The sequence below is a fragment of the Nerophis lumbriciformis genome, linkage group LG25 (assembly GCF_033978685.3).
Source record: "Nerophis lumbriciformis linkage group LG25, RoL_Nlum_v2.1, whole genome shotgun sequence".
Taxonomy (NCBI): Eukaryota; Metazoa; Chordata; class Actinopteri; order Syngnathiformes; family Syngnathidae; genus Nerophis; species Nerophis lumbriciformis.
The window spans coordinates 2,295,987-2,311,264 of record NC_084572.2 but is presented as its reverse complement, the minus strand read 5'-3'; the positions used below and the strand labels follow the sequence as shown (position 1 = coordinate 2,311,264).

The 15,278-nt window shown below is 45.2% G+C and overlaps 1 protein-coding gene across 1 annotated transcript in view; it reads right to left on the bottom strand.

The window, feature by feature from the left end:
- LOC133621502 (thyrotropin-releasing hormone-degrading ectoenzyme-like) overlaps window positions 1-14,876 on the bottom strand; it is a 240,456-nt gene extending 225,580 nt beyond the window's left edge. The window contains exons 1-2 of the mRNA XM_061983554.1: window positions 13,923-14,876; window positions 6,803-7,047 (exon numbers count right to left, since the gene is read on the bottom strand). Of these exons, the coding sequence (XP_061839538.1) occupies window positions 6,803-7,047; window positions 13,923-14,402 (725 nt within the window). The 5' untranslated portion in view covers window positions 14,403-14,876. The remainder of the gene's footprint in view (window positions 1-6,802; window positions 7,048-13,922) is intronic.
- Between the last annotated feature and the right edge of the window lie 402 nt (window positions 14,877-15,278).

Below are 15,278 nucleotides of genomic sequence, written 5' to 3'. Positions count from 1 at the left end.
CTGCCCTAGTATATACAATAATATAAACCAAGTCATTTAGGATTATTTCATATCTTCATTTAAATAAAAATATATTTGTATCTTTTTTAGATACAGTCAATAAATAATGTGAACATGTATCATAACATGGAAATCTAAGAGAACGTGTTGTGGATGATTGTGGACTGGGAATTTTTTTAATTTTATTTTTTTACACATTTTTATTAAAAAAAAAAAAAAAAAGTTTTTCCGACATATTACATTTTAGATGATTTCTCTTCTTAGTTATTATTTCTCCGGCTGTAGAAAAGAGCCGCTCACAGGGCACAGAGGAGGCGACACAGTTGGCGTATCGGTCACGTGACCAAAACAGCTCATGATCGGTCACGTGACTTTCTAAAACCGACACAGGGTTTTGCTCTATGAGCTCGACGCATGCGCCGATGCATCGGTGTTGCCGGACCCATCACTACTGTAGACGTTCTTTACATTGTGGGAAAGCGGACTCAGGTCCGCATGGAGCTGGAGGGGGCGTGGCCTCCAGCTCCGCCTGAATTTGGGGAGATTTTCGGGAGAAAATTTGTCCCGGGAGGTTTTCGGGAGAGGCGCTGAATTCCGAGAGTCTCCCGGAAAATCCGGGAGGGTTGGCAAGTATGCATAAATCATGGTCCCAATGCCATTGCATCTAATAGAGAATGTCTCATTTGCACCACCTGCTGGTGACATCTATCAAAATGAGGGTGGTCCCACAGTGTGTCGCTTTTAAAAGTGCTCCCACTCTGGTCAACATATGAAATAACAAGTGTGTGGAATGAAATTGAAATGCGCCCCCTTTGAGCAAAATTAATTTAAAAAATCAAATAAAAATATGTACTATATACAGAGACGTACTGTAATAACTTGAAGTAAATAATGAAGATTAAAAAAACAATTACCAACACAAAATTAACTAAAAGCAGTCTTTTTTCTCAAAATGTGTCGATTCTTTTCATATAAAATTGGGAAACATTTCTCATATTCTTTCTGTTTCTGTAATATTGCAACATTTTCTCGTGAAATTATTACTTTTTTTTAATGAAAACTTATTACTTTTTTTAATGTAAAATTATTACTTTTAATAGTAATAATTTCATCACAATATTGCCAATGTTTTTGTTGTTCTTGTAAAACAGTGACATTTTTTGAGTAAAATTATTATAATATTGGCAAAATGTTAAAGTTTTCTAAACAAAACCGTGACTTTTGTTGAGTAAAATTACGGCTCTTTTCATAAAATTGCCAACATTTTTAGCTTTTCTTGTAAAATTGTGACTGTTGAGTAAAAGTACAACTTTTATTATAATATTGCACAAATGTTCAGTTTTTCTTGCAAAATTTTGACTTGCGTTGCGTAAAATTATGACTTTTATTAAAATACTGACAATATTCCAAGTTTTTCTTGTGCAATTGTGACCTTTTTCTTGTGAAATTCCAACTCATTTTTCACAACAAGCTCTTTTATATTTGCATAGTATGTATATATTATTAATGTTGTAAATACACATCTTTATATATCTAGAAAGGGTGGTCCTAAAGAGGTAGGCATTTTTCAGAGGTCTCAAGAAGGTAACAAATACAAGAACGTGTGTGTGTGTGTGTGTGTGTGTGTGTGTGTGTGTGTGTGTGTTGTATTTCTACCCATCTTGAGACATGAAGAAGGAAAAGTATCTTCCATATGAGGAGGTGTGAAGAAGTGATGACATAAATCATGGTTCCAATAACATTGCATCTAATAGAGAATGTCTCATTTGCACCACCTGGTGGTGACATCTATCAAAATGAGGGTGTTCCCAAAAAGGAGGGATTTTTCAAATTGACTGTGTGTCGCTTTTAAAAGTGCTCCCCCTCTGGTCAACATATGTAATAACAAGTGTGTGTAAGAAATTGAAATGCGGGCAAATTTGGCCAAAATTAATTTAAAAAAATACAATAAATATGTATATAGAGATGTACTGTATTAACTTGAAGTAAATATCCATCAATCCATTTTCTACCCCTTTTTGGGGTCGCGGGGGGTGCTGGAGACTATCTCAGCTGCATTCGGGCGGAAGGCGGGGTACAGCCTGGACAAGTCGCCCCCTCATCGCAGGGCCAACACAGATAGACAGACAACATTCACACTCACATTCACACACTCGGGCCAAGTGAAGATTAAAAACCAATTGCAAACAAATAATTTAAGAATGAACTAAAAGCGTACCTTTTTTATATTTGCATATTTTGTGTACCGTATTTTCCGCACTATTAGCCGCACCTAAAAACCACAAATTTACTCAAAAGCTGACAGTGCGGCTTTTAACCCGGTGCGCTTTATATATGGATTAATATTAAGATTCATTTTCATAAAGTTTCGATCTCGCAACTTCGGTAAACAGCCGCCATCTTTTTTCCCGGTAGAACAGGAAGCGCTTCTTCTTCTACGCAAGCAACCGCCAAGGTAAGCACCCGCCCCCATAGAACAGGAAGCGCTTCTTCTTCTACTGTAAGCAACCACCCACCCGCGTAGAAGAAGAAAAAGCGCGCGGATATCACCGTACGTTTCATTTCCTTTGTGTGTTTACATCTGTAAAGACCACAAAATGGCTCCTACTAAGCGTCAGGGATCCGGTTCATGAAAAGACGCAATCTCTCCATCCGCACACGGATTACTATTTCACAGCAACTGATATTCCTGTGAACCGCACTGTGGATACAACGGGAGCACGTACGGTGAATATTCGCACCACAGGGAATGAGAAGTCATCCTTCACTGTGGTTCTAGCTTGCCATGCTAATGGCCAGAAACTTCCACCCATGGTGATATTCAAAAGGAAGACCTTGCCAAAAGAGACCTTTCCAGCCGGCGTCATCATAAAAGCTAACTCGAAGGGATGGATGAAGAAAAGATGAGCGAGTGGTTAAGGTAAGTTTAAGTTTACGCGAAGAGGCCGGGTGGCTTTTTTCACGCAGCTCTGTCCATGTTGATATACGTATGTTTGTGATTGCACATTTGCGTACATTTTGGGAGTGAACAGAGTTGTTAGAACGCTGGTTTTTAATATATTATTAAAGTTTGACTGACCTATCTGACTGTTTTTTTGACATTCCTTTAGCGCAGTTAGATGCGGCTTACAACACCGGGCGGCTTATAGGTGGACAAAGTTTTGAAATATGCCGTTCATTGAAGGCGCGGCTTTTAACCCAGGGCGCCTTATGGTGCGGAAAATACGGTATATTATTAATGTTGTAAATACTGTTAGAATAATTGTATCTAACTTTGGGTTACATTGATTTCAGTTCGCCCCGGCGAGCGGACAAAAGCTGTCTTTGATCTTACCAATCAAAAGACTTGTAAAACTTCACTGTGTAGGATGGGAAGCAACATGAAGGAGTTCTGTTTCTTTCATGTATTGTAATCAACAGAAAGGTATTGGTTGGACCCGAGAACTACAAAGCGAAGCGGAAGCGGGACCCGACTCCCCCACTTCTTTGAACTGTTTTACGACCTATTCTGAGAACTGTCTACGACCTTTTCTTTGAACTGTTCTGTAATCAAAGGCGATGGGTGTTTACGACCCCCGTCCCTTAGAAACAGCTGTTGCCATGTAATCAGGGAAAGTCCAAATAAAAGAGGTGTGCTGGAGACTGTACAAGAGTATAATAATAATAATACATTTTATTTATAAGGCGCCTTTCTGGGCACTCAAGGACACCGTACAAAATCAAAACAATAAAATCAAATTGGATAAAAACAACAACAAAGATAGAAAAGAAAAGATGACTACAATGAATAAGCAGTATAGCCCGGACGTTTCTCCTCAATTGAACTAAATTTAATTCTGTCTCTGTTTAATTCCTTGTTTCTTGTCTTGTTTAATAGATGTCATCAGTGTTTGAACCTGACAAATACAAATATTTATATATCTAGAAAGGGTGGCCCTAAAGAGGTAGGCATTTTTCAGAAGTCCCAAGAAGGTAGAAAATACAAGAATGTGTGTGTGTGTGTGTGTGTGTGTGTGTGTGTGTGTGTGTGTGTGTGTGTGTGTGTGTGTGTGTGTGTGTGTGTGTGTGTGTGTGTTGATCCAGTATTGATCAGCGAGCAGTCAGCAGTAAGATCTGAGCTAATGTGAAGCATCACAGCAGGAGAACATGAGGCATCCTCAATGGGGACGTGAATCTTACCAAAAAAAAAACACGATTCAATTTCCATCCATCCATCCATCTTCTTCCGCTTATCCGAGGTCGGGTCGCGGGGGCAGCAGCCTAAGCAGGGAAGCCCAGACTTCCCTCTCCCCAGCCACTTCGTCCAGCTCTTCTTGTGGGACCCCGAGGCGTTCCCAGGCCAGCCGGGAGAGATAGTCTTCCCAGCGTGTCCTGGGTCTTCCCCGTGGCCTCCTACCGGTCGGACGTGCCCGAAACACCTTCCTAGGGAGGCGTTCGGGTGGCATCCTGACCAGATGCCCGAACCACCTCATCTGGCTCCTCTCGATGTGGAGGAACAGCGGCTTTACTTTGAGCTCCTCCCGAATGACTGAGCTTCTCACCCTATCTCTAAGGGAGAGCCCCGCCACTCGGCGGAGGAAACTCATTTCGGCCGCTTGTACCCGTGATCTTGTCCTTTCGGTCATGACCCAAAGCTCATGACCATAGGTGAGGATGGGAACGTAGATCGACCGGTAAATCGAGAGCTTTGCCTTCCGGCTCAGCTCCTTCTTCACCACAACGGATCGATACAGCGTCCGCATTACTGAAGACGCCGCACCGATCCGCCTGTCGATCTCACGATCCACTCTTCCCCCACTCGTGAACAAGACTCCGAGGTACTTGAACTCCTCCACTTGGGGCAAGATCTCCTCCCCAACCCGGAGATGGCACTCCACCCTTTTCCGGGCGAGAACCATGGACTCGGACTTGGAGGTGCTGATTCCCATCCCAGTCGCTTCACATTCGGCTGCGAACCGATCCAGTGAGAGCTGAAGATCTTGGCCGGAGGAAGCCATCAGGACCACATCATCTGCAAATAGCAGAGACCTAATCCTGCAGCCACCAAACCAGATACCCTCAACGCCTTGACTGCGCCTAGAAATTCTGTCCATAAAGGTTATGAACAGAATGGGTGACAAAGGGCAGCCTTGGCGGAGTCCAACCCTCACTGGAAACGTGTCCGACTTACTGCCGGCAATGCGGACCAAGCTCTGACACTGATCATACAGGGAGCGGACTGCCACAATAAGACAGTCCGTTACCCCATACTCTCTGAGCACTCCCCACAGGACTTCCCGGGGTACACGGTCGAATGCCTTCTCCAAGTCCACAAAGCACATGTAGACTGGTTGGGCAAACTCCCATGCACCCTCAAGAACCCTGCCGAGAGTATAGAGCTGGTCCACAGTTCCACGACCAGGACGAAAACCACACTGTTCCTCCTGAATCCGAGGTTCGACTATCCGGCGTAGCCTCCTCTCCAGTACACCTGAATAGACTTTACCGGGAAGGCTGAGGAGTGTGATCCCACGATAGTTGGAACACACCCTCCGGTTCCCCTTCTTAAAGAGAGGAACCACCACCCCGGTCTGCCAATCCAGAGGTACCGCCCCCGATGTCCACGCGATGTTGCAGAGTCTTGTCAACCAAGACAGCCCCACAACATCCAGAGCCTTAAGGAACTCCGGGCGGATCTCATCCACCCCCGGGGCCTTGCCACCGAGGAGCTTTTTAACTACCTCGGCAACCTCAGCCCCAGAAATAGGAGAGCCCACCACAGATTCCCCAGGCCCTGCTTCCTCATACGAAGACGTGCTGGTAGGATTGAGGAGGTCTTCGAAGTATTCTCTCCACCGATCCACAACATCCGCAGTCGAGGTCAGCAGAGCACCATCCCCACCATACACGGTGTTGACACTGCACTGCTTCCCCTTCCTGAGGCGGCGGATGGTGGTCCAGAATTGCTTCGAAGCCGTCCGGAAGTCGTTTTCCATGGCTTCCCCGAACTCCTCCCATGTCCGAGTTTTTGCCTCCGCGACCGCTGAAGTCGCAGACCGCTTGGCCTGTCGGTACCTGTCCGCTGCCTCAGGAGTCCTATGAGCCAAAAGAACCCGATAGGACTCCTTCTTCAGCTTGACGGCATCCCTCACCGACGATTCAATTTGAATCGGACAATTTGATTCAGAGTCGACTCTCCATTCAAACTGATTCTCGGAATATATTAGTCGGTTTATAAATTAAAAATAAAAACCTTTTCAAAACAGGTTGCAGGTTACAACGCGTGGCAAATAAGCGCTTGAAAAAAAATGTCCTGTTACAAATCGATTCTTGAACATTTTGAATCGATTCAGGATTGGAATGAATAGGAATCGCAATTTGAATGTGAATACATTTTTATTTCCGGCGCCCCTAAATCTCCCATCTTTTTTCGTATTTACTAGCAGGTGAGCCTAACATTACTTATTGACAACTACAGCCAAGGAGGAAGTTATGACCTTTTATGGTCATGATGCTGCTGTCTTGACCAATCACAAGCGTTCCTTTACACATCAAGTGTAAAATGTATGAGTGTGTCTCAAATTGGCTTCGGCAGACTTATCGTAAATTCATAAGGGGTGTGTGTGTGTGTGTGTGTGTGTGTGTGTGTGTGTGTGTGTGTGTGTGTGTGTGTGTGTGTGTACATGTGTGTGTGTGTATGTGTGAAAGAGAGAAAGTGAGTTAATCAATGTGAAGTGTGACCTTTTCCACTGCAACCACCTGCTGCAGTGCCACTGTGAGTGTGTGTGTGCGTGTGTGTGTGTGTGTGTGTGCGCGTGCGTACCGCCTCTCGCCGTGCAGCGTGTACGAGCTGCGGAAGAAGCCCAGGAGCTCGTCCTCGATGGCGGCGTCGAAGGTGACGTTGAGGCGGTAGCTCCTGTTCGCTTTCAGCTCCCTGTGCAGGACCACCACGTACATCTGATTGGCCGGGAAGGGGAAGTGGCGGTGGACGCGGATGGCTCCGCCCCCCGGCCTGCCGGCGGCGCGACCGCCGGCGCCGCCCTCCGCCGTGACGTGCACGCGCTCCACCTGCAAGAGACGAGGAAGTGACTGCGGCGAAGGCGAACACAAAACCGACCGTTTAAACGGACAGCAACACCTTCGCGGCCAGGGGGCGTGTTCCTTTTTCGGATTGACCTTTGACCCCACTGAAGCTCGTCTCACATTAGGCGGACGCTCCGGGAGGAGGGGGGGGGGTCTAATTAAGTTGTTGAAGCTTCATTAGCCCCCCAGGAGCATCAAAAATAACTACAGTATGTTAGCAACGTGCGAACAAACATGGGTGTTGGAGAAAGTGGTGGACCTGTGCTGACCACGCCCATTATGCAAATGAAGCAACAAGACCATGTGACCAAGCAGGAAGTGTAAAAACCACTAGGTGCATTTATCGGTGTCAGGTTCAAACATCGATGACATTTATTAAACAAGACAAGAAGCAAGGAATTAAACAGGGACAGAATTCAATTTGGCTCAATTTGAGGAGAAACGTCTGGTCTGTGCTCTTGGACAGTTTCCAGCACGCTCTGACGAAAAAAGGTTTACGTCTCCTCTGTTATTTGGATATTCCCTGTTTACACAACAACAGCTGTTTCTACACTCTTAGAAATAAGGGTTCTAAAAGGGTTCTTCTACAAGGGCTGAGGTTCTAACTGGAACCATTTGCTTCTGAAAAACCCTTTCCCGAAGAAAGGGTTTTTCAAGGGTTCTTGGTAACGCTAATGGTTCCAGTAAGAACCATTTTGATCCAGAGAACCCTTTAAAACCCCTTTTCTGAATAATTGGTTTTGAAAGGGTTCTCACTAACACTAAGGGTTCCAGTAAGAACTATTTTGATCCAGAGAACCGTTTTTGGAAGAAAGAGTTCTTCAGGGATTGTTGAAAGCATGGGTAAGATCCTGTGTCACCAGGGACATACTTCCTGATAACATTTGCCAATAATGGTGCCTATCTTTAAATAAATGTTTTTCTCATTCAAATGTTTTGAATGTTTGTTCAATGTCAACATGATAAATGACCACAATATAATATGAACTAAACTGATCTGTAGAATACAATATGGTTCTTTATAGAACCCTCAGAAGACAAGACGGTTATCGGTGAAAACCTTTGAAAAGAGATGTTTTTAGAACCCCCTGTGTCAGGTCTAGATGAAACCCTTGAAACATGAAAGAGTTCTTTGTGGAACTCCCTGTGTGAGTTCTAGATGAAACCCTTGAAACATGAAAGGGTTCTTAGTGGAACTCCCTGCATAGGTTCTAGATGAAACCCTTGACAAACGAAAGGGTTCTTAGTGGAACTCCCTGTGTGGGTTCTAGATGAAACCCTTGAAACACGAAAGGGTTCTTAGTGGAACTCCCTGCGTGGGTTCTAGATGAAAGTCTTGAAATACAAAAGGGTTCTTAGTGGAACTCCCTGTGTGGGTTCTAGATGAAACCCTTGAAATACGAAAGGGTTCTTAGTGGAACTCCCTGCGTGGGTTCTAGAAGAAAGTCTTGAAATACAAAAGGGTTTTTAGTGGAACTCCCTGTGTGGGTTCTAGATGAAACCCTTGAAATACGAAAGGGTTCTTAGTGGAACTCCCTGCGTGGGTTCTTTGTAGAACCTCTCATGGGGGGTTCTGGGTGGAACCTTACACACACAGTTCTAGGTAGAACCCTCCAAAAGGGTTCCAGGTGGAACCTTTATGAAAAGGTTCTACCTGGAGCCAAAAAGGGTTCTCCTATGAGGACGAGCCGAAGAACCATATATGGTTCTACTTAGCACTTTTATTTCTAAGAGTGTAAAGGAATGGGGGGTAAGTAAACAGCCATTGTTTTCGGTCACATTAACACAAAAGAAAAAGATGCCTCGGGCTTGCGCTGGTCCTGGATCGAGCTTGGGCAAGTCTTGGATCACAATAGATAACCCCTTTCCCGTCTCCTCCCATCGTGCACAATGGAATTTTCCAAGCCTTTGGCTTGGTGCAACAAAAAAAGCTTTCATGTGTTCACTGGGAACTCAGATAACGGAATTTTTTGGGATAATTTACATACAATTTTTCCAACAATCTGATAATTCCCTGTTTACACAACAACAGCTGTTTCTAAAGGAATGGGGGGGGGGGGGGGTAAGTAAACAGCCATTGTTTTCGGTCACATTAACACAAAAGAAAAAGATGCCTCGGGCTTGCACTGGTCCTGGATCGAGCTTGGGCAAGTCTTGGATCACAATAGATAACCCCTTTCCCGTCTCCTCCCATCGTGCACAATGGAATTTTCCAAGCCTTTGGCTTGGTGCAACAAAAACAGCTTTCATGTGTTCACTGGGAACCCAACTAACGGAAATTTTTTGGGATAATTTACATACAATTTTTCTAACAATCTGATAATTCCCTGTTTACACAACAACAGCTGTTTCTAAAGGGTGGGGGGGGGGGGGTAAGTAAACAGCCATTGTTTTCGGTCACATTAACACAAAAGAAAAAGATGCCTCGGGCTTGCACTGGTCCTGGATCGAGCTTGGGCAAGTCTTGGATCACAGTAGATAACCCCTTTCCCGTCTCCTCCCATCGTGCACAATGGAATTTTCCAAGCCTTTAGCTTGGTGCAACAAAAACAGCTTTCATGTGTTCACTGGGAACTCAGCTAACGGAATTTTTTGGGATAATTTACATCCAATTTTTCTAACAATCTGATAATTCCCTGTTTACACAACAACAGCTGTTTCTAAAGGAATGGGGGGGGTAAGTAAACAGCCATTGTTTTCGGTCACATTAACACAAAAGAAAAAGATGCCTCGGGCTTGCGCTGGTCCTGGATCGAGCTTGGGCAAGTCTTGGATCACAATAGATAACCCCTTTCCCGTCTCCTCCCATCGTGCACAATGGAATTTTCCAAGCCTTTGGCTTGGTGCAACAAAAACAGCTTTCATGTGTTCACTGGGAACTCAGATAACAGAATTTTTTGGGATAATTTACATACAATTTTTCTAACAATCTGATAATTCCCTGTTTACACAACAACAGCTGTTTCTAAAGGAATGGGGGGGGGGGTAAGTAAACAGCCATTGTTTTTGGTCACATTAACACAAAAGAAAAAGATGCCTCGTTCTTGCACTGGTCCTGGATCGAGCTTAGGCAAGTCTTGGATCACAATAGATAACCCCTTTCCCGTCTCCTCCCATCGTGCACAATGGAATTTTCCAAGCCTTTGGCTTGGTGCAACAAAAACAGCTTTCATCTGTTCACTGGGAATTCAGATAACGGAATTTTTTGGGATAATTTACATACAATTTTTCTAACAATCTGATAATTCCCTGTTTACACAACAACAGCTGTTTCTAAAGGAATGGGGGGGGGGTAAGTAAACAGCCATTGTTTTCGGTCACATTAACACAAAAGAAAAAGATGCCTCGGGCTTGCACTGGTCCTGGATCGAGCTTGGGCAAGTCTTGGATCACAATAGATAACCCCTTTCCTGTCTCCTCCCATCGTGCACAATGGAATTTTCCAAGCCTTTGGCTTGGTGCAACAAAAACAGCTTTCATGTGTTCACTGGGAACTCAGGTAACGGAATTTTTTGGGATAATTTACATACAATTTTTCTAACAATCTGATAATTCCCTGTTTACACAACAACAGCTGTTTCTAAAGGAATGGGGGGGTAAGTAAACAGCCATTGTTTTTGGTCACATTAACACAAAAGAAAAAGATGCCTCGTTCTTGCACTGGTCCTGGATCGAGCTTAGGCAAGTCTTGGATCACAATAGATAACCCCTTTCCCGTCTCCTCCCATCGTGCACAATGGAATTTTCCAAGCCTTTGGCTTGGTGCAACAAAAACAGCTTTCATCTGTTCACTGGGAATTCAGATAACGGAATTTTTTGGGATAATTTACATACAATTTTTCTAACAATCTGATAATTCCCTGTTTACACAACAATAGCTGTTTCTAAAGGAATGGGGGGGTAAGTAAACAGCCATTGTTTTCGGTCACATTAACACAAAAGAAAAAGATGCCTCGGGCTTGCACTGGTCCTGGATCGAGCTTGGGCAAGTCTTGGATCACAATAGATAACCCCTTTTCCCGTCTCCTCCCATCGTGCACAATGGAATTTTCCAAGCTTTTGGCTTGGTGCAACAAAAACAGCTTTCATCTGTTCACTGGGAATTCAGATAACGGAATTTTTTGGGATAATTTACATACAATTTTTCTAACAATCTGATAATTCCCTGTTTACACAACAACAGCTGTTTCTAAAGGAATGGGGGGGGGTAAGTAAACAGCCATTGTTTTCGGTCACATTAACACAAAAGAAAAAGATGCCTCGGGCTTGCACTGGTCCTGGATCGAGCTTGGGCAAGTCTTGGATCACAATAGATAACCCCTTTCCTGTCTCCTCCCATCGTGCACAATGGAATTTTCCAAGCCTTTGGCTTGGTGCAACAAAAACAGCTTTCATGTGTTCACTGGGAACTCAGGTAACGGAATTTTTTGGGATAATTTACATACAATTTTTCTAACAATCTGATAATTCCCTGTTTACACAACAACAGCTGTTTCTAAAGGAATGGGGGGGTAAGTAAACAGCCATTGTTTTTGGTCACATTAACACAAAAGAAAAAGATGCCTCGTTCTTGCACTGGTCCTGGATCGAGCTTAGGCAAGTCTTGGATCACAATAGATAACCCCTTTCCCGTCTCCTCCCATCGTGCACAATGGAATTTTCCAAGCCTTTGGCTTGGTGCAACAAAAACAGCTTTCATCTGTTCACTGGGAATTCAGATAACGGAATTTTTTGGGATAATTTACATACAATTTTTCTAACAATCTGATAATTCCCTGTTTACACAACAATAGCTGTTTCTAAAGGAATGGGGGGGTAAGTAAACAGCCATTGTTTTCGGTCACATTAACACAAAAGAAAAAGATGCCTCGGGCTTGCACTGGTCCTGGATCGAGCTTGGGCAAGTCTTGGATCACAATAGATAACCCCTTTTCCCGTCTCCTCCCATCGTGCACAATGGAATTTTCCAAGCTTTTGGCTTGGTGCAACAAAAACAGCTTTCATGTGTTCACTGGGAACTCAGCTAACGGAATTTTTTTGGATAATTTACATACAATTTTTCTAACAATCTGATAATTCCCTGTTTACACAACAACAGCTGTTTCTAAAGAAATGGGGGGGTAAGTAAACAGCCATTGTTTTCGGTCACATTAACACAAAAGAAAAAGATGCCTCGGGCTTGGGCTGGTCCTGGATCGAGCTTGGGCAAATCTTGGATCACAATAGATAACCCCTTTCCCGTCTCCTCCCATCGTGCACAATGGAATTTTCCAAGCCTTTGGCTTGGTGCAACAAAAACAGCTTTCATGTGTTCACTGGGAACTCAGTAACGGAATTTTTTTGGATAATTTACATACAATTTTTCTAACAATCTGATAATTCCCTGTTTACACAACAACAGCTGTTTCTAAAGGAATGGGGGGGGTAAGTAAACAGCCATTGTTTTCGGTCACATTAACACAAAAGAAAAAGATGCCTCGGGCTTGCACTGGTCCTGGATCGAGCTTGGGCAAATCTTGGATCACAATAGATAACCCCTTTCCCGTCTCCTCCCATCGTGCACAATGGAATTTTCCAAGCCTTTGGCTTGGTGCAACAAAAACAGCTTTCATGTGTTCACTGGGAACTCAGTAATGGAATTTTTTTGGATAATTTACATACAATTTTTCTAACAATCTGATAATTCCCTGTTTACATAACAACAGCTGTTTCTAAAGGAATGGGGGGGTAAGTAAACAGCCATTGTTTTCGGTCACATTAACACAAAAGAAAAAGATGCCTCGGGCTTGCACTGGTCCTGGATCGAGCTCGGGCAAGTCTTGGATCACAATAGATAACCCCTTTCCCGTCTCCTCCCATCGTACACAATGGAATTTTCCAAGCCTTTGGCTTGGTGCAACAAAAACAGCTTTCATGTGTTCACTGGGAACTCAGCTAACGGAATTTTTTGGGATAATTTACATACAATTTTTCTAACAATCTGATAATTCCCTGTTTACACAACAACAGCTGTTTCTAAAGGAATGGGGGGGTAAGTAAACAGCCATTGTTTTCGGTCACATTAACACAAAAGAAAAAGATGCCTCGGGCTTGCGCTGGTCCTGGATCGAGCTTGGGCAAGTCTTGGATCACAATAGATTACCCCTTTCCCGTCTCCTCCCATCGTGCACAATGGAATTTTCCAAGCCTTTGGCTTGGTGCAACAAAAACAGCTTTCATGTGTTCACTGGGAACTCAGGTAACGGAATTTTTGGGGATAATTTACAATTTTTCTAACAATCTGATAATTCCCTGTTTACACAACAACAGCTGTTTCTAAAGGAATAATAATAATAATAATAACTGGGATTTATATAGCGCTTTTCTAAGTACCCAAAGTCGCTTTACATGTAGAACCCATCAATCATTCACACCTGGTGGTGGTAAGCTACTTTCATAGCCACAGCTGCCCTGGGGTAGACTGACGGAAGCGTGGCTGCAATTTGCGCCAACGGCCCCTCCGACCACCACCTATCATTCATCATTCAATTCACCGATGTGAGTGGCACCGGGGGCAAAGGGTGAAGTGTCCCGCCCAAGGACACAACGGCAGCAAATTTTGGATGGTAAGAGGCGGGGAGCGAACCTGCAACCCTCAGGTTTCTGGCACGGTTGCTCTACCCACTACGCCATGCCGCCCCAATGGATCACAATAGATAACCCCTTTCCCGTCTCCTCCCATCGTGCACAATGGAATTTTCCAAGCCTTTGGCTTGGTGCAACAAAAACAGCTTGGCTGTTCACTGGGAACGCAGATAACGGAAATTTTTTGATAATTTACATACAATTTTCTGACAATCTGATAATTTTGTGGCGTTTACCTGGAGACGGTCGGCGTGCAGCACGATGACCCTGGTGGCGTTGAGGCACTCGATGTCGATGCTGACCTCGCCAGAGAAGGTGAAGTTGTCCATGCAGACGGCGAGGGCCACGTCGTAGTGCCGCGGCCTCAGCGAGCCCGGCAGACGCGACCTCCGCCAGGGCTGGCCCGCCTCCTCCTCCCACCTGTCCCACGCCTTCTCGCCCCTGCTGCCGTTGGACTTGGGCGACGCCCCCGGCACCCGGGGACCCGACTCCTCCCCGGGGCCGCCGCACTCCTCGAAACGCACGCCGAGCACCACGGCGACCGCGGTGACGACGATGAGGGTGAGGATGGACAGGGCGAAGGCCAGCACCAGGCGCTTGTGCACGGTCATGTGGCGCTCGCTGGTCCGGGGCCGCACCGACAGAGACTCCGCCCACTGCTCGGAGGGGCCGCGGCCGTTGCGCATGGCGCCGGGGCTGCTGTCGTTCAGTCCCATGAGGAGGTGGGCGACCCGACCTCTGACCCGCTCTACCTGGAGGCGGGGCGCTCTCTCACATTGGAGGCACCCAATCAGACGTCAGGGGGCGGTCTTAGCTTAAAAAAGATCAAAACTGCCTTTGATGACTTGAAGAAAATCAAATCTAAAAACATCAATATTAAATGTATTCAAATGATCGATTCCATTGTTGTGAATAACGGCTCATTAACACTTCATTAACTTAACTGAATGTTTCCGTCACGTGGTGTCGTCCGTCCTGATTGGTTCCGTCCGTCATCAGGCTAAAGTCCGCTCACATTTGGCGGGGAAAGGCCGGCCCGACGCGGCAAATCCACCCGGCGGAACATCCCGACCGCAGAAAAGTGATCCTGCTGAAACGAGGTTCGGTGCCGCAGAGCCGTTAGAACCGGCGGGGTCCGTTTCCACGCGCGACAAAGTCCACGTCAGAGCCTTTCCTGAGTGCTGCTCTCTTCTGCTCGCTGCCGCCGTGCACCAGCGAGGAGGAGGAGGAGGAGGAGGAGGAGGAGGAAGATGCTGAAGAGGAGGAGGAGGAGGAGGATGTCTCCTGCAGCGCGCGCCCGGCACACTGCCAGTTGATTGAGCGCGTGCACGACGCCGCGCAATGTTCGTGGGTAAAAAAAAAAGAAAGAAAGAAAAAAAGACTTGTTTTACCTCACTTTGGTGGAATTGAATGACACAAATCACGTGATTACATTTATTTTTTTTTTATTTTTATTTTTTAACATAATGGAGGATATGGCCATACTTGCCAACCTTGAGACCTCCGATTTCGGGAGGTGGGGGGTGGGGGCGTGGTCGGGGGCGGGGCGTGGTTGGGGGCGTGGTTAAGAGGGGAGGAGTATATTGACAGCT